We start from the raw sequence: 20411 nt of genomic DNA, 5'->3' as shown, positions 1-20411 counted from the left end.
GCCTTACCCTCCCCCAGCAGGAGGATGCGCACGTCCCGCTTCATGGCGGCACCGGGGCCGCCGCCGCCTCCCGCCGCTTCCGGCCTCACCAGCGAGCGGCGGCGCAGAGCGGCGCGGGCACAGCGGCGCCCCCCGGCGGCCGGGCTCGGCGCGCAGCACCCCGAGACCTCCTGGCTTCGGTTTTCCATGTTTTATTTAAAAATAAAATCCAAAACAAACAGCAAACAGGGCTGTAAAACACATCCCACAACCGTCCGGGCCTGGCCTGCGGGCCCGCCGCCGCGGCCGGCCCCAGCAACCCGCGCGGGGAAGGAGGTTGGGGCCAGGGCCTGGGGGCCAGGGCCTGGGGGCCAGGGCCTGGGGGCCAGGGCCTGGGGGCCAGGGCCTGGGGGCCAGGGCCTGGGGGCCAGGGCCTGGGGGCCAGGGCCTGGGGGCCAGGGCCTGGGGGCCAGGGCCTGGGGGCCAGGGCCTGGGGGCCAGGGCCTGGGGGCCAGGGCCTGGGGGCCAGGGCCTGGGGGCCAGGGCCTGGGGGCCAGGGCCTGGGGGCCAGGGCCTGGGGCTCTCCTGCCTCAGCCGCCCCTGAGCTCCCAGAGGAGAACGGCGCTGTGGGAAGCTGTGACGAGGCGGCGGCCGGAGGGGGCGAAGCGGCAGAAATGGACGGTGTCATCGTGGCCGGTGTAGTCCTGTGCCTCGCTGGCAGGGCAGCGCAGCAGCCTCAGGAGCCGTTCTGTGGGGAAAGGAGAGCAGTCAGCGCTGGGGGAGGGAGGTTCCACCACCATAGGCCTCGTCCCTGCCAGCACCAGTGCTCCTGCTCACCCACCAGCCCTCTCCCCACTGAGCCACCAGGCTTCTTCACGTAACAGCTTCTTGCCAAGGCAAGTGGGCAGCCGGGGGGAGCGCGTGACCTGGCGGCCCCACACTGTGTCAGGCTGGCACACCGCAGTAATGGATGCTGCGGCACGCTTTAGTGCGGTGCTGCTGTCTCACACCCCCATGGAGCACCTGGTTCTGGGCTCACAGCAGGTGCCCTGCAGCTCTGGGGCAGGTGTGGAGCTCACCCTGCTCTCAGGAGCTGCTGCCCCAGTAGGACAGATGCAAGCAGCTACAGGAGCACAGTGCCCTTGACAGGAGGAGGGTGCCAATGGTCCCTGTGCTGTGGGAGGGTCCCTTCTGCACCCCGGGCTGTAGCTCACAGCTACACAGAGGTGAAGAGACCCTGTAATCCCATGAAGTCATTCGAGTGAGAAATCCTGCTCATTGACAAACAGGACTGAGCTCATGCATCTCATTTCTAAGCTAGGAGTCTCCAGGAGCACTCTCCTTGCCCAACACACCCTGCCCACAGTCCCAGGACTGTAGCTCTCAGAGTCTGAGGATATGGGCTGTTGTGTGTGCATGTCTCTCTTGTTTAAAAGGAAAAGGATGCTTGGTTTCCTCACTTGCAGAAAGAATGGGAGACCCCTACCTGCCGAAGGTAAGCTGGGGACAAGGCAGCCTGGGCAGCAGAGTCCACGGCACCCCTTGGTACTCACCACCAAAGCCGACAGCTATGAATCGCGCTGCAGGAGACAGGCTGAGCGACGTGGCAAAGTACGGCAAGGAGATCTTCTCAACTACCTGTCTCCAGAAAGAGAAACATACCAATGCCTCAGAAATGAGAAGGCAGAGCGGCTGCAGTTAGGAGGGTAAAGGGCTCCTCTCAAAGGGGAGGCTGACAGATGCACAGCACCTCTCAGACCACGGAAACCTGCCAAAGGCATCGACTTTCCAGAGGAGACTTGGCTCAGTGATTTAGAGACAGTGCTCCTGAAAGCCAGCGCCTTCCCCTCCAGTCAGATGGAAAGGCAGCAGGGTGGCAGGGGAGACTGGCAGCCTGCCCAGACGCAGCCCAAGGCAGGGGCAGGACCCTGCTGCTCACCTGGGCCAGGCTGGGGAGTTTCTGAGATGAAAAGCTGTTGCCCTGAGCAGCTGCTTGCCTGAGCCTACCCCACACCTTCAGACTTGGCTTTACACGCAAGGCACCGCTGCCTCCCCCCACTGCACCTTGTTCGACGTGGCCATAGCCCCGCAGCAGCAGAGAAGTGCCTACACCACCTGGGCAGGGCATGGGTACCTGTTTTTTGTGCAGACTGTAAAACAAGGCTTCCTTCTGCATCCCAAAGCCGACGTAGACCAGGGTGCCGTGTTCCCAAGGGCAGAAGGCGGCCAGGCTGGGCGGAAGGCTGATGAGACCCTGGTGAAGGGAACAAAATTGAAGCTAGTTTCTCCAGCCTGACCTGACAGAGTGGGGACAAAACGAGAGCATGGAGGGACACCAGCCCTTGGGTTGTGGGTGTCCAAGCAGTGGGAAATTAGGATGATGGAGGCTGCTTCCTCCCTCTTGCATTGCCATCTCAGATGTTCTCATGGCAAAGCAAGGAGCAACCACACACTGCCATGGAGACCTGAAGCAAATTGTTTACTGTCATAGCAGGACACATGAGGGTCCAACAGGTTGAATTTCCACAGAGGCATTATTGCTATGTGGGCTTGAAGGCAGGATTGTGTTATGGATCAGCTTAACACAAGGAAATCAGGCGCAGAAGATAAACATCTTTAGTAATGGATACAAGATCAATCCTTCCCCCATTTACTGTGGGGAGACCTGTAGTGAGCTGCCTTCTGTCCTGGTTTCAGCTGGGATAGAGTTACTTTTCTTCTTAGCAGCTGATGCAGTGCTGTTTTGGATGTTGATAACGCACTGGTGTTTTTAGTTGTTGCTAGGTAATGTTTATACTAATTCAAGGACTTTTTAGTTTCTCAGACCTTGACAGTGAGAAGGCTGGAGTGGCAAAAGAAGTTGTGAGGGAGCACCGCCGGGACAGCTGACCTGAACTAGCCAAGGGGACATTCCATACTATGGGGCCTCATGGTTTGTATATAAACTGGGGGGATGGGGCTGGGGCCTGCCGAGCACTGCTCGGGGGGCTGGTTGGGCACCGGTCAGCAGTTGCATTGTGCATCGCTTTCTTTTCTCTCTTCCTTTGGGTTTCATTCCTTTCCCCTTCTCTCCTTTTCGTTATAACTTCTTTTTATTATTAATATTGTTATTTTGGTTTCGTTTTATTTCAGTTATTAAATTGTTCTTATCCAACCCTCGGTTTTACATTTCTTTCCAGTTCTGCTCCCCATCCCGCTGGGTGAGGGAGGAGCGAGTGAGCAGCTGCGTGGTACTTAGTTACTGGCTAGTGTTAAACCACGACACCTTCATGGAAAGAAAATCCATTGTTTTGGAAAAAAACAAAGAAACATTGACCAAACTCAACTGCTGTATGAGCCTGCCACGCTCAGGGCCAAGCACTGTCTGGACCAAGGCACCCTCGCTTGCCCCCAAAAGAGGCCCAGCTCCCTTCTGCATGCCAGTGTCACGTGTACAGGGGACCATCTCCACGTCCTCTCCAATACAGACCCTCCTCCCTTTCTAGCAGGCATCCTGCTGCCCAAATCTCACACCTGGGTTGGAGCCAAAGGCTTCTGCAAAGCATCACAGACATACAGGGCTAGAGTACTTGGCTCTATGAACCTGTCACTGGGCTCCTGGCTCTGAATATTCATGCTCTTTGGGAGTGTCAAAGTTGGCAGTGTGCTCATAATGAGGTCTCTCTTCTGCATGCTGTGTTCACTGCTGCTTGTGCTCTGTTTTGCATAGCACAGGGGTGTCAGCTCTTTGCAGGTGCAGTTTTTGACTCCTCACGCTTACAAAGTCAGCGCTCCCCAGCAGTTAGGTGCTGCTACAATTCCCACTGCCTTTTGACACGCAAGAAGGTTCATTAACAAGGTACTCTGTGAGCAGCAGAACTAACGAAGGTGATGTTCCTAAGCTCACACTCTCTCTTTGGCCCCATCCTGCTCAGAGCCTTGAGGCATCCCTCCTCCAGCTCGGCTGGTGCCAAGCCCCATGCCATGGGCAGGCGGGGGCTGGCCAGTGCCACACTCACCTCGGGGCCGGCAGGCGCCGGGAAGCTGAGCCAGTCGAGGAGCTCACACTTATCCTTCAGCCAGTCGGAGGCCCAGACGCTGACCCGCCGGTCCGAGCTGGTGGCCAGCCAGAGCTCCCCTCCTTCCACCCCAAAGTCATGGTACTACGGAAGACAGACAAGTGCTGTCACTCCGGCAGTACAGAAGCTTTAAAGGATGCTGCCACTAGATCGAGTGTGGGGCAGGAGCTTGTGGGAACACAGGCTTTATGCTGTAGGGGATCAGTGCCAGGATTAACCTCTCTTTGGGCAGTGCTGAAAGTCACTTCAAATAAAATAGGACAAGGAAGCCGTGGTATTGGAACCAGTGGCACGCTCTGGGCTGAAAGCCCCGGCAGAAGAGGGGTGAGTGCCTGGCCTGAACACCACAGATCTCTTCCCTGGGATGCCCTCTGGATCTGCACATCTCCTAGGGGAGCGCTTGCCAATACCATGTGTCCCCTAACAACATCCTTCACTTAAAATAGAGGAGGATCACCTAAGTGTAGAATTACCAGGGAACACAGCCTTGCAGCACGGATGATTTTAAAGCCTGAGAACTTAGGCAAAATTATTCTCATTTCTGCTGTGGAAAGGAAAAAGACTCTATGAAGAGAATGACAAAGGAGATGCCAAAACCATCACACTGTTGCACAACCAAGTCTTCCTAGCCCACAGAGGGATGGTACAGAGAGTCAGTTATGCACAGGAGGCCAGGCTGCTGAGGAGCGACAGGGGGAAAGCACGCTGAGCCCTTTCTCGGGTCACACAAACTGAAAGCTCACAGTCCGGGCTACTCGCCAGGGGTGCTGTTCTCAGAGAGCCCGTGGCGCAGGCACACATCGCAGCTGCGTGCAGTGTGCTGACAGCAGCCACCAAGGGCCCCCCCACCCACAGGCACAGCCTCGCTCAGGGCTGCAATGGCAACACGTGCAGCTCTAATCCAGTGACTATATCCCTAGAAAAACCCAAACAGAAGTTATTGGAGGGAATGGGAGCCCGGAGAGGAAAAACACGGGACAACAAAGCAAACTCACTGACCAACCTGGCCACACTGCTTCCTACAGCTGTGCTGCGACACGTGGGGGACAGTGCCAGGGCAGAGGGTGAGGTCTCACCTGCTTCCTGGTGCACTGGAGAACAGTGATGGGGGAGCCTTTGTGGTCTGCGAGGACACGGATAGTCATTCCAGTGCGAGGGCTGCTGACGGCCACAAGCCCATCCTTGCCCCCTGATAAGATCATTTCTCCTGTGGGCAGACGAAAGGAAAGAACGGGACACTTCTTGTAGGAAGAAAAAGCCCATAGGGAAAAGGTCCAAGATCATGGGATACCAGTGTCCCAAAGCACGGTGAAAGGCTGGGAACATCAGAGTCAAGGGCTGGGTAAGACGAGATGTCTCAGAGACACCCACTAGAACTCTGCACTGAAGGACAGCCACTGCAGGCTGCAGGCAGGAGGACACAAAGGCACATCTGTTGCACTCAAACCCCTTTGCTATACCATTGCCAATATACCTCCCATGTCCCATTTACCACATGCACAAGCTACCAAAGTTCATTGATACAAGTTCTCCGGCTCTCCCTGGCCCCAGGTTTTTGGGCAGGTCACCAGCACGCCGAGTGGCTGGAGGCCAGGGTAACCCAGGCACAACCAAGCCACGTCCCCTGAGGCAACGTCTCCCCACTGTCCTGACAGGCAGCCTCACCGTCTGTGGAGTAGGCAACTGCCGTCAGTGCAGCAGCATGGGGGTGCATTTTCAGCTCCATCTCTGTCCTGGAAACGCTGAACACACGGATGGTGCCATCACTGTACCCTGCCGCTACGTGCTGGCTCTCAGCTCCCCAGGCAACGATGGGATGAGGCTTCCAGGCCAGGCACTGACAGCTCTGCAAAGGAACCAGGGCAGAGACCCGATGACACAGTGCAGACTGCAGGGATGTGCAACTAAGTTCACTAACGGCTAAAGCTCCACCTGTAAGTATTTCTCCAGCTTTAATTTACTTTGTGAGAATACAGCAGCCCTTCCAATCCCAGGCAGCAATCCCTGAGCCAAGAGGAAGAGATCGACGTACCACAAACAATTACCTGGTTGAGCACCTGGAACTGTACCACCAGCTCCATGCTGCCCAGAGACCAAATCCTCACGCTGCCGTCTTCCCCACACGTTGCACAATGAGTCTCATCAGGACTGAAGCACACTTCGGTCACCTGCAGTGAGAAACAAGCTGGGGAACAGGGGCTCTGCAGCTGCCCCTGCCTAGAGCACATCAGTTCCTCTGGCCCTCTCATCCCCCAGGACCCCTCTCATGGGAGACATCAGACAAGAAGCCCTAAGTGTAAATTTGTGCTTAAATTTGGGGCTGACAGCTAGGCTTGTAATGGAAATCAGTAAACTCAACCCCGAAGGTAGGGCTAGGCGCTATGTAACATAGGTCCATGTAAAATACCTTCTCTCTTCTACCATTTGAACCCTTTGTTCTATAGCACAGGTACCCTAAAGCAACAGCAAAGTTCTAAATGCTCACTCCTCGGGCCGGTTGGGTTTGGATTTTTTTTTTTGTTTTAGGCAAAGAAAATATTATCCAACGTGGATGTCCAGCTAGCAAACAGAAGGCAGGCAGAAGTCGCAGCAGTCGAATGAAGCCATAGTGACTGCAAACTGCATTCTTCTGCTCTAGCAGAAAGGCCCACAGCTGCTCTCAGGCTGAGGCTTTAAACACCTAAGGCTAGAGCGGGTGAGCTCAGACGAAGCATGTGCACAGTTCCCTGCAGACTCCTCCATGTCATCCTGCCAGCACAGGGAACCCTGCAGCTCCCCGACCTCTCTGATGCCCACCCCAGGGAACAATTCTGTGCCTGCACATGCTCTGCAGGACAAACCCTGCCCGGCCCAGCCCCTCTAACCTTGTTCTTGTGGCCGCTGATGAGTCGTATGCTCGTGCTCTCTGTCCAGTTGATGTACCACAGCGTTCCTGCTGTGGTGCCCACAATTCCCATTTCTAGAGAATCATCAAAGGCTGCACTGACTATTGTCCCATCGAGGGTAATCTCATTTTCTAGCAGGACCGAGCTAGACCTGGAGGAAAGGAGGATATAAGCACTGGCTCAAATGTTGGAACAGCCACTCTGCATCCTTTAAGTGCAATTTTCTGGTAAGCCCAGTGACATGTTTGCAGCTAAATGGCTCAGTGAGGGGCTCCTGTACATTGAACAGTGACTACTGTTGCATTTGCACTGCAACCATCTTTTATAGGAAAGAAGAAAAACAGATGATGTGATAGTGCAAGGGAAGAAACAAAGGCAATATATTTTCACTAACTCTCTTAAATGACTTCCTACAAACCACCAACAGAAACATCAGACATGATAAACTCCAGCCATTTCCAGTATGAAGAGGGTTCAGCCACCTGTGGCAAAAATTCAGTAAAAAGATCCAGGCAGAAAGAATCAGTCATGGGATAGAGAGGAAAAGCTAAGGATGAAGAGCCACAGGAGCAGCATGGTTGCAGGCAGAGCTGATGTCTGTTCGTGAAAAGCCACCTCTCAGACAGGTCCTGGGAGCTGCCAGAAAAAGCATCTCGAGAGCAGAGTGAGACAGGCACAAGCACAGCGGGGATGCTGGGGGCAGTGTCCTTCCTACCTGGTGTCAAGACCTTTCAGCTTCAGCTCCTGCACGGCGGCCACTGCCCACAGGCGGATACGTTTTGTGTTGCTGCCACTCACCAGCCTGTTGCGCCGACAAACTAGCACGCCTGGGAGGCCACAGGGGAATGAAGGGCACCCGTGAGTATCCACCGCTCTGCACCATCACCCAAGGGCTGCTCCTGACAGCCAGGCCACCGATTCATTCGGACAGGGCAGTATGGGTCTTCTACAGCTTAATACCCAGCATTTTTACAGACTAGAGGTGAGCTCCCCAGGAAACCCAGGTCACAGATCCACTGCCACCCCATGCATCTTGCACCCAACAAAGCAAACTGCCTTCCCAAGCACAGCTGAAATTGGATGTCTGCAAGCTCATTGCTCTTCTCTCCTAACAAGTTCCCTGTTACAGCCCCGACCAACAGCCAGGGCATCTGCACCCACCAATCTCGCCCTCGTCAGCCTCCCATGTCATTAAGCAGCAATTAGTCTCGGTGTCCCACACACAGATCTGGCCTGAGTTGGTCCCACTATAAAGAAGAGTGTCAGCATCATAACAGAGAGAGGTCAGCTCCACTGGCCCCAACATATCTGGGGCAGAGGCCCGATGAACCTGCCGGAGCACATAAAACAGAAACGTCAAAAAGAATATGGTGCTTACCTAAATCAGAAAAAAACACAACCCCTCCTCTGACCCTCAATTCATGCGGTTAATGCCTCAAATACAACTGAAAGCCACTCACAGCCAGCCAGCATCATGGCACTAAGAGAAATCATCAGCTCTCACAGGTCTGTGGGGCAGAGCCCCCATTGCACTCACCAGGGGCTTAGAAAAGGCAGCAGAGATGCCAAACATGAATTTTAAAAGAAGGTAAAATTGAGGTTTACCTTGAGTTTGACGTCAGCTCCCTGCTCCTCCAACAGCCAGAACATCACAGCTGCCTTCCCCACACAGGCCAGTTCTCTGTGGGAAAGAGGACTAAAAGCTACGTCGTGGACTGGCTCTGAGATACAGGTCGACAGCACGAGTTCATAGGTGTAGGTGTTCCACAGAGCAATGGTTTGATCGCTGTAGTCCCCTAGGTAGAACATGAAAGACAGTAGGAGGAGGTCCTGCAGCCTCAGGATGCTCGCAAGCACACACACTGCACACAACGCAGCATCAATGACTGCTGCGAACACCGCCCTGGGCATGGACATGGCTCCTTGCGTGCTCAGCAAAAGCTGCGCGACAGGATGGGTCCTCGCCTGAGCTGAGGACAGATGTAACTGGCCCAATGCTTCACGCTGGAGGCTGCAGCAGACCTGGCCCTGCGGCAGGGTCTGCAGCCAGCGTTGGGAGCAGCCAACACGGTAGGGATTTCAGCAGGCAGAGCTGCTCCTACATCCTTAAGAGCTACCACACACCTCAACATATGCCCCCACGCAAGCCCTCCAGTGCACTCAGGGCTAACAACAGTCTTGAAGTAAGAAAGGGATGTCACCTTCACTGAGGTCAAAGCTGAGATGGCAGCTGACCTTAATGGAAGCCACCGTATACCCAGGTGGCAGCAGAAGGCTCTGGCCGTAGTGATGGCAAACATGCCATCCCAGAGGGCTCCAGAGGACAGTGCTCTCCTGCTGTTCTTCCCAGGCTCCACAAGCTCAGTGGAGAATTCCAGCTTTTCTCTTCCCTGCGGCTCAGGCCGGAGCTGGAGGGGGAGGGCTGCCCTCCCACGCTGCTCCGGGGAGAGCACAAAGCTCTCTTTCTCTCCAGCAAAAAGCTCGCTTTTTCCAAGGGCAGACTCACCAACCCATCATGTCCTGCCTGTTCCACAGGTCCTCTCGCATGCAAAACAAGAGCTTACTAATTGCTTATTTGTCCTTTAAATGTCCCCCGCCTAAACAAAACAGACAGCTTGAGCGTCCACCTTGTGCTGGCATCGCTGCCTGGCAGGAGGCTCACAGTTTGAAGCCTGACTACTTCTATGCAGTTCCACCTAAGCAGCAATAAGAAGTCCAGGAGAAGGCTTTTCCCTTTGGATACTATATATAGTAACTGCAAACTGTTTACATGGATTTAACAAGCCAGCAGAAGCTGTAACTCAAAGAAAAACAAGCTAGCTGGGGCCAGGAGAAAGAACTGGAGGGAGCTTGGCGTCCATGCCTGTGGCCGAGACGCACAGGGTGCTTGCTGCTCTGCGAAACACTGCCAGCAGCGCCCTGGAAGCAGGCTCAGCTGCAAAGAGTGCATCTGCAGGCTGTCACTCCCAGGAGGACCCGAGATCACTTGCAGTTTTACATGCTGCATTATCCTTTGTCCCAAGGTTACCAAGCAACAGCCTCACAGCCACCAGCGGGTACGTATCTTGCAGGTACTGCATGCTGGCAGCACCTTCCTCTCAGGAGCTGTCTATTCTAGGGGGCCCCCTGCACCCACACCTGGTGTTGAAGGTGTACTCACCTAGGGTAATAAGGAACCTGTCATCCCGAGAGAATGCCATGGCTTGTACTTGCGTCTCATGATGGAAGAGGTTTGCTGTGCAAACCCCATCCTGGATGTTCCAGATGCAGATCTGACAATGGGAGTCTCCATTCGTCTGTCCTGAGGCAGAGGCAAGAACCTAACAGAACAGTATGTTGTCACTGAGACCTCGGTTAGTACTTACAGAACGCTTCATTAGCTAGTTAGCCTTAGCAACTACCAATCTCAAATTATAGTGATGCAGCTGGCAAATGGAAAATTCTGTGAGAGCCATCAGCTGATGGTAGGAGGGAATGGTAGCATCACCCAGAGGAAGGCAGCAGCTTTTACTGTCACACTGAGCCAGCACAATAGAATAGCTGGGCTCCAAAACCAGTTATTGTATTTCCATAACCCCAGGTCTCCATGCAGCGGGCAGAAGAAGGAACGGACAAATGGAATTTTAGTCTGTGACATTTCTTTAGCCCGAAGCGACAGAGACAGAGACCAGCCCGGGGCAGCAGAAGCCTCTCCAACCTGGCCATCGTGGCTGACGGCAAGGGTAGAGATCTCCTCCGCATGGCCGAGCCAGTGATTCTGTGACCCCGAGTGCAGGTCTTCAACCACGATGATGCAGCCACAGGTGTAGGCGAAGAAGCCTAGCAGAGGAGGAGGAGATGGGATATTTCCATGTAAAGGCTTCACATAGAGCACCCACTGCATCCTACATCACAATTCAGGAAAATTCTTTTTTTCAGTAACATATAAAAGCCGACTCTTCTACACAGCTTGTCAGCACCCTTCCCATCAGGCTGAGAGTGGAGTAAAATCTCACTTCCAGCCTGGAGAAAGGAGGCGAGATGGCCTTTGAGAGAGCTTTCCCTTCTGCTCTGTCCACTCAACAGCTCAAGCCTGAGTTTGCTCGTATCAACTAATGTTTGCCATTATTTTTGTTTGTAATCATATCAATTAATGTTTGCCAATTTGCCATTCCTGCAAAGAGGAACGGTTACTAGATCTTACCAACACAAAGAACCCTTGTGTTGAAGCAAAGATCCCAACAGACAGAAGGTCATAACTTAGCTCAGTACACACACCTCCTGCCCCCCCCAGAGCCTTCCCAGTGTACCTGTGTCCGGATTCCACACCATATTCCCTCTGCCATTCCCATTGTAGCCGATCACTGCTTTCAGCTTCAAGACCTCACTGCCAGCTGGAGGAAGTAAGAAACTCTGCAAGAAAAATACACACTGGCTTAAAATAAGCTCTAGAAGGGTGGCCCAGTCAGGTACGTTCAACACCCGTTTAAGAAATAGCGTGCATGCAAGCACACACGTGTCCTCGCACACAGACAACACACAAATTCATGCCAATACTCACAGCATTCAAGTCCAACACGTCAACAGATTAATACCAAAGTACGCACTTATACATACAAAAGAGAAATTGCACCAGGCACAGATGCTTTCAAATGGGGCACAAAACAGGTTGGCAGCAACTGCCCAGCCGATGAGCAGCTGCTAATCCTGCTGGGAAAGAGTTCAATGGGTTTTGCTGACTTGGAGATGTTTCAATAGGAAGACAGTGGGGGGAAAAAGTGCTGCCAGGTGGAGGGACAGAGGAGAGAACTGAGGGTGCAAGCTGAATGTAGCTTTTCTCCCAGCACCATGAACAGCAGAGCTTGGGAAAAGGTTAAGTTTCTGTTTTATTATTGCTCTGTTTGTTATCAGAGCGGGAGCTGTGCCTTGACTGTCTTCACTACACTCGATGGATTGCCTTCCCCAGCCTGCTCTGCCAACGCATCTGCTCGCAAATATGGGTGCGTGATGAATCACTCCATTGCTCACTCGTCTTTCACTTTCAATAGCACATGCCATTCCAATTTCTTTTGAATAAAAATGTATGCAGATTTGCTGAACAGAAAAAAAAAAGTTGATCACAACTCACTTTTTACTAGTCTGGAAAGAGCTGCATGTAGAGGAGAAAGGGGAACTGCTGTTCAGTTATCAGGCCCAGGGGTATATTTTACAAATTGTTTCAAACAGAGAACAAAATGGGAACAATTTGGAAAATCCACCTACTCCAGCCCCAAAACGCCTGTTCGCCACCTGCCCAGGTAACCAGCCCTGGCACAACTCTCACCTTGGGGAGCACCGATGCCTTAAAACGAGGAGTGAAATGCCGGTAGGAATCTGGGTGGATGGAGCTGTGGGACTTGAGACTTTTGGTTTCCTTTCTGGGTTCTGCCACACAAAGAAGAAAACAGTACCCATGGGATGCTGCTCCCGGAAATGGCTTGGGAGCAGCAGCTCGGCTGTGGCTTGCTATCTGTTCAGATGCTGTGTATATGTGTGCATGTAGCCACACATGAGGCAAAACTCAGACTGCAGCATCACACATGCTCCTACACAACCAGCCATAGGAAACACAGCAGCTTTCCTGTAGCAAAGGAGGAACATCCATCTCCCCCCTGCAAACAGCCTAAGGGCATCCACGCTGCCTGCCCCGGGCATCGCTGCAGAAGCATAAGCCATGCAGCTAGGAAGAGGTCTTTAACGGGAGCGACGGAGGCATAGTTTTATGTTGAAGCTTTCCAACAAGCCCTGCCTGGGGCTGAGCGCTGGCAGCTGCCGGCTTCTGGCAGCTCGCCACAACTGCCGCAGCTTTCAGGCTGTGCATCTATTAATAGAGACACTGGGAGCTTTAATTTCTGCCGGGTTTAATAGGACGTGCCACTTAGAGATGATATTGGCTCCAAGCCGAAGAGGGGCTCGCGGTGTGCCTAGAAGCAGCGGCAGGGAAAGAGCCAGAAAAAGCAGCAGCGCTGGGGACCAGCATGAGCTTCCCTCACTGCTTCCCTTGGTAAATCGCACCCAAGGGAAGACCCCCAAGGAACACGTTGCTGCCCTTCATCTCACAACTCAGAGCACGTGTCCAGGTCTATCTGTACCACATTAATAATGATCTTTCTTTTTTGTCAGGGACAGACCGAGCTGCTGTGCAGGCCTGCACACAGGGCCCCAAAGAGCGAAGCTCTGTAAGAGGTGGGAGCACCCCAGATTTACCGTGTGTGGATTCTCCAGGAGACCCCAAGCTCTCCTGCCTCCCTTTGGGCCTCACGACAAGCTCCTTGTTCCTGACCGACTCCACCACGAAGACTGAGGCATCTCTGTCTCCATTCGCCACCACACTGCTGCCACCTGGCAGATCTGCCTCCTCCTCCTCTTTGTCCGACTCGGAGAAAATACCTGAAGAGAAAAATTATTGGGAGGACAGAGCAATCCATGTCCTTCAGGAACACTTCATGTGTGACTGACCCTTTGACTTCTGACAGTGACATTCTCCTGCTCTGTGTAACAGTCCATCTGCTAGGGCAGAGGGCAAAGCAGGCATTTCCTACCGGGTATGTCCAACAAGGTATTTACCGCAGCCCTCGGAGAAGCTGTGCCAGCAGCTTCGTCCGTGGGGGAGAGCAGAGGATAAAGTGGTGCTGAACCCCAACGCTTCTGGCTGGCTTTCTTCAGCTTAGGGGAAGGGAAGCGCAGACTGGTCTGTCAGTCTGCAGAAGGGGATCACGGGCAAGGATGGCTCCAAGGATGCTGCTAAACTAGACAGTTTTTCCTAGAACAAGATTCTTCTACCCCTTTCCTGCAAGCAGTTCCTCTTACTTCGACATCGTGCTTGGTGGACAGGGCTGACATCCAAACATGGTGGCGAGGCCAACAATGGAAGAGGCACAGTCTGCCGAGGCGTCTCAGAGGCATCCTTTAGCTTCTCGGAGCTCCCCGCTGCGGGAAGAAAAAGGGTTTGTGTAATTCCCTTCATCCCTTAGATCCTCTTGTCCTCCTGGGTTGCTCCATGGCGATACCCCCAAGCTCATTTCTCCAGCTTCCTCCTGCACAGGAGGAGCCGCTTCTCCTCTGTCCTTCAAGAAAGGGAGGGACAGAGAGAGGGAGGGACAATGAGGGCAGGGAAAAAGACAACAGAAGAGACGGAGGCAGGGAGAAACAGAAGGCAAAAGCTGAAAGACCTACCAGAAAACCCAGAGCGGCTCTGCTCATAACATCCCCTCCCTGGCAGACTCCCACCGAGAGGTGCCAGTTAATTGCAGACTGCTCTTTGGGACTAATTAGCTGGTTAGCCCCCCCGCTTTGTGACTTCCTCAGGGAAGGAACCAAAAACCCCCACCCCCTACCCTCTGCCATGAAGGGCAGCCGTGGAAGAGCTGCCAACCCACCAGCCAGCGCAACTCACGGGAGGAGGCAACTCACCTTCTCCCAGCAGCAGGGCAGCCTCCGGGGAACGAGCCCTGGAAAGGCAAAGGGACTGGCGTTACACCGGGAGGGGACGGGGCAGGGGAAGGCACTGCCCAGCACCGGGCACTTACCCGGCTGCGGGTGACCTCTCCACAGGCAGAGCTAGGAAATCCCAGAGGAAGATGGCATCTCCGATGCTGATGACGTGCCGCTGGTCTGGAGTGAAGGCCACCTGGCGCACTGGCTCCGAGTGGCCGATGTACACCTGGGAGAGAGCGCACCTTGAACCTTCCCATCACCGCGACTGCCCTCGGGGTGGGGGGTTACTCGACTCCCTGCCCCACGTAGCCAGTGCCTATAGGTCTCAGCAGAAGACCCGCTCGGAGGCCAGCACCACACCGACAGTGCTCAGACCTAGGGCTGATCTGCCTCGGGCTGTCCTGCAGCGTGCTGAGCTGGGGACGCAAGAAGCTGAAAACCCCCAAGGTCTTACCTCAGCTCTCAGTACCTTTGAAACCCAGGGCGAGCCCTTTTCTTCTCTGGGTGGCTCTGTCCCCAGCACACAAGTAACACCGACCTCCGTCCCTCACAGAGGGCCTCCCTACGTGTGGTGCTGTGGCAGCCCCAGCCCGCGCTCGGAGCCCAGCGTTACTGCCACGTGGGAGCAGGGCTATGTTTCTCAGCTGCTGGACAAACCGGCACTGGGAACACTGGGTCAAGTCAGACAGAGGGCTTTTGCCACTCTCTTCTCCAGGGATTGAGAAATGCAACACCAACCCCTTTCCCTCCCTTTGTGGGCAGTACCTGGAAGTTGATATCGAAGCGCATCTGATAGTCCCACACTTTGATAACTCTGTCACCAGCAGTGAGCAGATACCTGCCATCCTTGCTCAGTGCCAAGGAGGAACAGGACAGCTTGTGCACGGGAGACACCTGAGGAGAAGAAACAGCACCAGCAGCGTTAACTGAGCTAGTTCATATCCTTACTCATGCTTCAGCAAGAGGACAGGAGTGTGACAGCCTGGAAAACAAGGACAAGCTCAGGCTCATGCTAAGCATGACCATAGCAGGATAGCTACAAGGTTGTCACCCATGTTTCTCTGAAGCCTGTGAACACCAGGATGGGCTCCTTTCTCATTTAGCCTCATACAGTAACATGAAGCACCCAAGCCCCACGTGACACGAGACCTCAGTGCATGAATTTCAGCCTCTTACCTCTCGCACCAGCCGTCCTGTTTTTGCATCAAGCACCAGGATTTTATTGGAAGAAGTGGATACCAGGAGCTCGCCTCGAGGCACAGGAGCAAAGCAGACTCTCACTGCAGAGTCCATGGCTGTGCCATTCAAATCGAGGATGCTGATGTCCACTCTCAGCAGCTGTAAAATAAGGAGCTACTGTACCAATGTCCTGCAGCAAATACTGCAGAAGCCTCAGGATTGCTTTTGTGGCTCTCCTAACACGAGGATATGGAGCCCCCCAGACCCTTCCCTTCCCACCTAATGAGGGGCTGCAGGGTCCTGGCAACATCCCTGCTGCCCAGAAGAGCGCAGCTCAGAGAGGTTGGAGCTGACAAGCCTACACAACACTTCTCCAGATGAACCTTCTAGAGGAGAATGAAGCCAGCGAAGAAGAAACCTCGACTTTGCTGTTTCTATCTCACAGAATGGAAAACAAACCTCACTGCAAGTGCCCTGAGCAAGTGCCTGCTGTGTGGGGAAAGGCCCTTGCCAACACTGCTGGTGCCCAAGGCCCTTGATCTGTCTCATTGGATGCAGCCGGTGGGAATTCCCCCTCCTGCTCATGGCACTCTGCAGCATGTGCTCCCCTCGGCACCCTCCCCCAGGAACGCGGGGAACCTGCTGGGTACCTCATCTAGAGAGCAGGCCTCCATCACGGTCACAACGTACTGGGAGGGACCCACGAAGGCCAAGAGACGGCTGTCCCCACTGACCACCAAAGCATCCGGACTGCTGCCAGTGTCCTGGGCCACCACATTGCCTGAGGGCCACAGCAAGAGAGAGGGAGTGAAGAGAGGAGTAAAGCCCCCGCTGCAGCCAGCTCGCTCTGTGACAGTAGCTACAGTTTCTCCTGCCTCTGACTCAGCCTTGGGTTAACGTTCTGGCCTGAGAAAGAAGCAACCTCTGTTGTAGAAGACGCTACAAATTTTATCTGCGACATCCAAGACATGCAGTAAACCACCTCAAAGACGAGGTCTAGATACATGGCTTCTTGCCTGACTGAACGTGCAGTGTTTTCAAGGAGAGCAGAACAAAGTCAAGGGAATAAAATTGGTTTTAGTGCTTATTTTTTAGTGTTACAAGAAGCTGCAACAAGGAGCTATGAAGGTGAGATCTCAGCTGCAGCCTGGGTGCCTGAACCCTGCACAGAACAAGGTCAGTGCCGAACCCCACCACGCCGATGTCAGTCTGGTGGGCAGATAGACCCATAGGTCTAAAAATCACAGAAATCACAGCAATTCTCCGTATTTATTCCACCAGCAAAATTCCACTGTTCAGTCCTGCAACACGGCCAGGCAGCGAACACCATTTCAGAGCAAAAGTCAACATGTAAAGGTCCAGCTGCAGCACTGACACCAACCTTGGGTGATTTTGGACACATTCCCTGGTCTCTCCAAGCCCCTGTTCCTTCACCTATTTCAACTGCACACTTCTTGAGGCACGATGCTCCTCTTTATACAATATTGCATAACGGAGCTCCCCCTCCCTGCCCAAGCTTGTGCTGCCACAGCCTATTTCAAAGGCACACATTAAAAGTGACATTAACGTTTCCAAACTGCCCTGTACTGCTTCCCCTGCCCGCAGCTCCCCACCTTCTCCATTCACCAGCACGGCGCTTTGTGCAGCTGTGCTGCAGACAGGATTAGGGAAACAATCCAGTTTAAACAAATTAAACCGCACATCCAGAGAACAGAAAGAGTTGGGGCCTGGGCACAGATAAATCTCTATGATTTCAGCCCATTCACGAAATCATAACACCAAGCAAGCTGAGAGCATTTGAACCAGGACAGGTAGGGGAAGGCTGGCAGTCACCAGGGCTTGCTCACACGTACAGTATAAACACAAGTGACACAGCTCAGAAGGTTCATCAGAAAATATCTCTCCGAGTAGGCTGAATCTGGTTTGGCTTTGGTGCTAGGGTGTCTGTGCTAATTAAAAAAAAAAAAGAAGAAAGGCAGCCCACAACCCCAGAGCCTTACCCAGGACTCTCAGGACACGGCTTTTCTGCGCCATACAGCTGTAAAGAGCCAGAGTGCCGTGCAAGCAGGAGCTGAACATGAAATTGCCATCTGGAGAGAAGGTCAGTCCAGTGATCACAGTGCGGTGCTGCCTGAAAGAAGGCAGAAAACATGAAAAAGGGAAGGAAAAAAACCAAACAGACCCCCAGAAAATAGTAGCAACACCGAGCACAACACAGTGAAGAACCCAGGAGAACAAAATCATCAGGGACAGGCAGAGGACCCCACCATGCTCACACCTGCAGCAGCCCAGGACAATCAACACTTCAACTTTTTGGAAAACTGAGCAGCAAGTGCATGCAGCACTCCAGCTGTCCCTGGATGGGATATGCTCCCTCCCCCTTTGAAGCATCCTGCGCTGCCCACGCTGAAGCTTGCAAGGGCTCCCTGTTCAGCTGCTCTCTAGGACAAGCTCTTTCCTACTGATGGCCAGCTGCCCACTGGGAAGTCACACGGAGAGCCCCCATAGCCTTCCCGGGTTGGATTCTACCACCCAGAGCCTTGGCACAGCGGGCTCGCTCTGCCTGAAAACCACTCAGCCAGGACGTGAGGATCACCAAGCTCAAGAAAAGCACTTTTCCCACCTCCTCGATTACCACCATGGCTTCTGCCAGGAACCCGCTTAGACCCACGCCTGCCCCAGTGTGGCTCCCGTGGCAAACGCTCACTTGTGCTCCACCAGGAGATCAGAGGCAGCCAAGGAGAAGGTCCGCACCATCCCGCTGTTGAAGCCACAGGCCAGGATCTGCTGGGCAGGGTGAAAGGCCACAGCACACGGCATTTCCTCGGCAGCGGTGAAGTCGTACAGCTGTGGGGAAGGGACACGCCACAGGCACGAAGCTGGATAAAGCTCTGCCCAGCAGCCATACCTGACAGCGGAACAGCCGCAGACCTCCACCATGGGCAAGTCCCACACCAGAAATCTGATCCTGATCTTTAGAGTCATTTAGAGATTACTCTAAAGCCCTGGGAGGGCCTGGGTCTTCGGGCATTTAGATAAAGCCCTTGGGTATTCTGCTTTGTGTTAAACAGCAATATTCAAAATGTAGAGGAAAAGAAAATATTTTTGTTTGGCAATACCTTCAGAAGGCCAAATTATGCATTAAGGTAAAACTCTCAGAACTCCATACTCCCAAAGAATTTCTTGCCCATGGTACCCTCTCACGCTTCAGGGAGGACATTTAAGGGCTCTCAAACTGTGGAGCTTTGATAACTGGACCAAACACAGACCAGGGAGATTATTAAGAAACGTGAGACACCTACTGACTCTCGTCTCCCCTACCTGCTGCATGGAGACAAGGTCCCAGACTCGGATGGTACTGTCCTGGGACACTGTTGCCATCCGCTTCCATGTCCCCTCCACAGAGAACGCCAGAATGGAGTCCTCGTGAGAGCGCATGAGGGTGTTGTAGTCCCGGGACTGGATAGCCAGGTAGCCCACGTTCCCAGCAGCCGTTGTGCACAAGACTTTGCAGCTGTCCGGGCTGATGCAGACAGAACTCACCGGAGCCTCGTGCTCTGGGGAAAGACACAGGAGTCAGCAAACCCCCCTGGAGAAGGGGCAGCAGCGGTTGGAACACAGCTACCAAACCAGGTGTACATGTAGGAAAGTAATGCACACAGGAATGAGCATCCCACAGCCTGAAGATTGAATGCTTGCAGGTTTGAGTTTAGTGGGAAATTAGTCTCTGCCCTTTCTAGAAGTCCCTGGGCTCTGCTGTTACGGTGATTGTTTCAAAAAGAGTAAAGAACTACTCAAATTCTCCCATAAGTTTTCATGGACAGGTGAGCCATGGGTAAGATTGAGATAGATTGAAATTGAGATAGAGTGCCTGCTGTCACCCAGGAGATCCTGCCTTTCTCCTACCAGTTACAAGAATGAACAATTGTCATTGAAGACTTCCAAGCCAGTCAGCCAGTCACCCCCAGAGACAGCAGGTATGAAAGATGCCCTCGCTCGTGAGCATTGCTTTAGGAGACGTGGCAGTGGAGCTCTGGCTTCACAGCAGCAGGCTGACAGAGGTGCGGAGCTCAGAAGCATCATTGCAGCTCTACTCACCCGCCTCTAAGACGACAGCTGAGAAGTCCAGTGGCCACAGCCGCAGGTAGCCATCTTCTGAACCCGTGGCACAGAAGGTTGAGGAGATGCTGATACTGTTTATAGCAATCCCAGGGCCTGAAAACCCCAAAAACAACAGTACCTGGTATAGCTGAAACAAGAAAACCCAACCCGGGGGTTGCCCCATCCTGGACCAGAGGCTGAAGTCTTGGAAGCAGCAGCCAGGAACCCCATGGTGACGATAGCGTAGGCTGAAGAGTCTCAGCAAGTCCTTCTCCGCACTCAGCACATGTTCAGTGCCTAACCCTTTCCAGCTCTCCTCTTTACCACTGTGCAACTCCCACCAGGCACGGAAAAATCTTCCCACTTGTTAAACCCCGTCGTATTTTTGCCTTGAATAGGTTCTTGTGGCAAGGGACGTACTAGATTAACTGCCTGAGATACAAAACCCTTTCAATTCCACATCTCAAATCCTCTCTGCAGCACATTGAGGAGGGAGAGAGAATACAGATCTAAAGAAACTGGGAGGTTTTGATTCAGGTATAAAGTCCAGCGGTCAAAGCACTGGTGAGAGCCAGCACTGCTACCAGGACACCCAAGGACATCGTTTCATCTCCTCTTGGGCGTTTTCTCATCCACGAAGTGAGAACCGGAATCACATACCTCTCTCAAAGGGGCATGCTCAAGATTAATCAGCTCAATTTGCCAGAGCAAAGTATGCACTAAGTTTTAAGATATCAGAGCAATCACACTTGAA

At 53.5% G+C, this 20411-nt stretch overlaps 1 protein-coding gene across 3 annotated transcripts in view; it reads right to left on the bottom strand.

Moving 5' to 3' along the window:
- Positions 1-20411, bottom strand: part of LOC101921810 (mitochondrial Rho GTPase 2) — a 45326-nt gene that overhangs the window by 13299 nt on the left and 11616 nt on the right. Inside the window, exons 17-41 of one of the 3 annotated variants that reach the window (XM_055806506.1) lie at positions 19655-19771; positions 18878-19113; positions 18264-18403; positions 17557-17687; positions 16207-16337; positions 15554-15715; positions 15143-15271; positions 14470-14603; positions 14354-14391; positions 13751-13870; positions 13148-13330; positions 12225-12325; positions 11212-11314; positions 10620-10741; positions 10083-10242; positions 8528-8718; positions 8084-8252; positions 7638-7749; positions 6902-7073; positions 6083-6205; positions 5703-5883; positions 5114-5244; positions 3978-4121; positions 2114-2233; positions 1533-1617 (exon numbers count right to left, since the gene is read on the bottom strand). In XM_055806506.1, the coding sequence (XP_055662481.1) occupies positions 1533-1617; positions 2114-2233; positions 3978-4121; positions 5114-5244; positions 5703-5883; positions 6083-6205; positions 6902-7073; positions 7638-7749; positions 8084-8252; positions 8528-8718; positions 10083-10242; positions 10620-10741; positions 11212-11314; positions 12225-12325; positions 13148-13330; positions 13751-13870; positions 14354-14391; positions 14470-14603; positions 15143-15271; positions 15554-15715; positions 16207-16337; positions 17557-17687; positions 18264-18403; positions 18878-19113; positions 19655-19771 (3435 nt within the window). Of the gene's footprint in view, positions 1-7; positions 100-1532; positions 1618-2113; positions 2234-3977; positions 4122-5113; positions 5245-5702; positions 5884-6082; positions 6206-6901; positions 7074-7637; positions 7750-8083; positions 8253-8527; positions 8719-10082; positions 10243-10619; positions 10742-11211; positions 11315-12224; positions 12326-13147; positions 13331-13750; positions 13871-14353; positions 14392-14469; positions 14604-15142; positions 15272-15553; positions 15716-16206; positions 16338-17556; positions 17688-18263; positions 18404-18877; positions 19114-19654; positions 19772-20411 lie in introns of those variants that run through there. The other 2 variants (XM_055806504.1, XM_055806505.1) reach the window with 2 other exon arrangements.

Source organism: Falco peregrinus, chromosome 5 (genome assembly GCF_023634155.1).
Source record: "Falco peregrinus isolate bFalPer1 chromosome 5, bFalPer1.pri, whole genome shotgun sequence".
Classification (NCBI taxonomy): domain Eukaryota; kingdom Metazoa; phylum Chordata; class Aves; order Falconiformes; family Falconidae; genus Falco; species Falco peregrinus.
The sequence above is the reverse complement of the archived record's forward strand: the minus strand, read 5'-3'. Positions and strand labels throughout refer to the sequence as shown.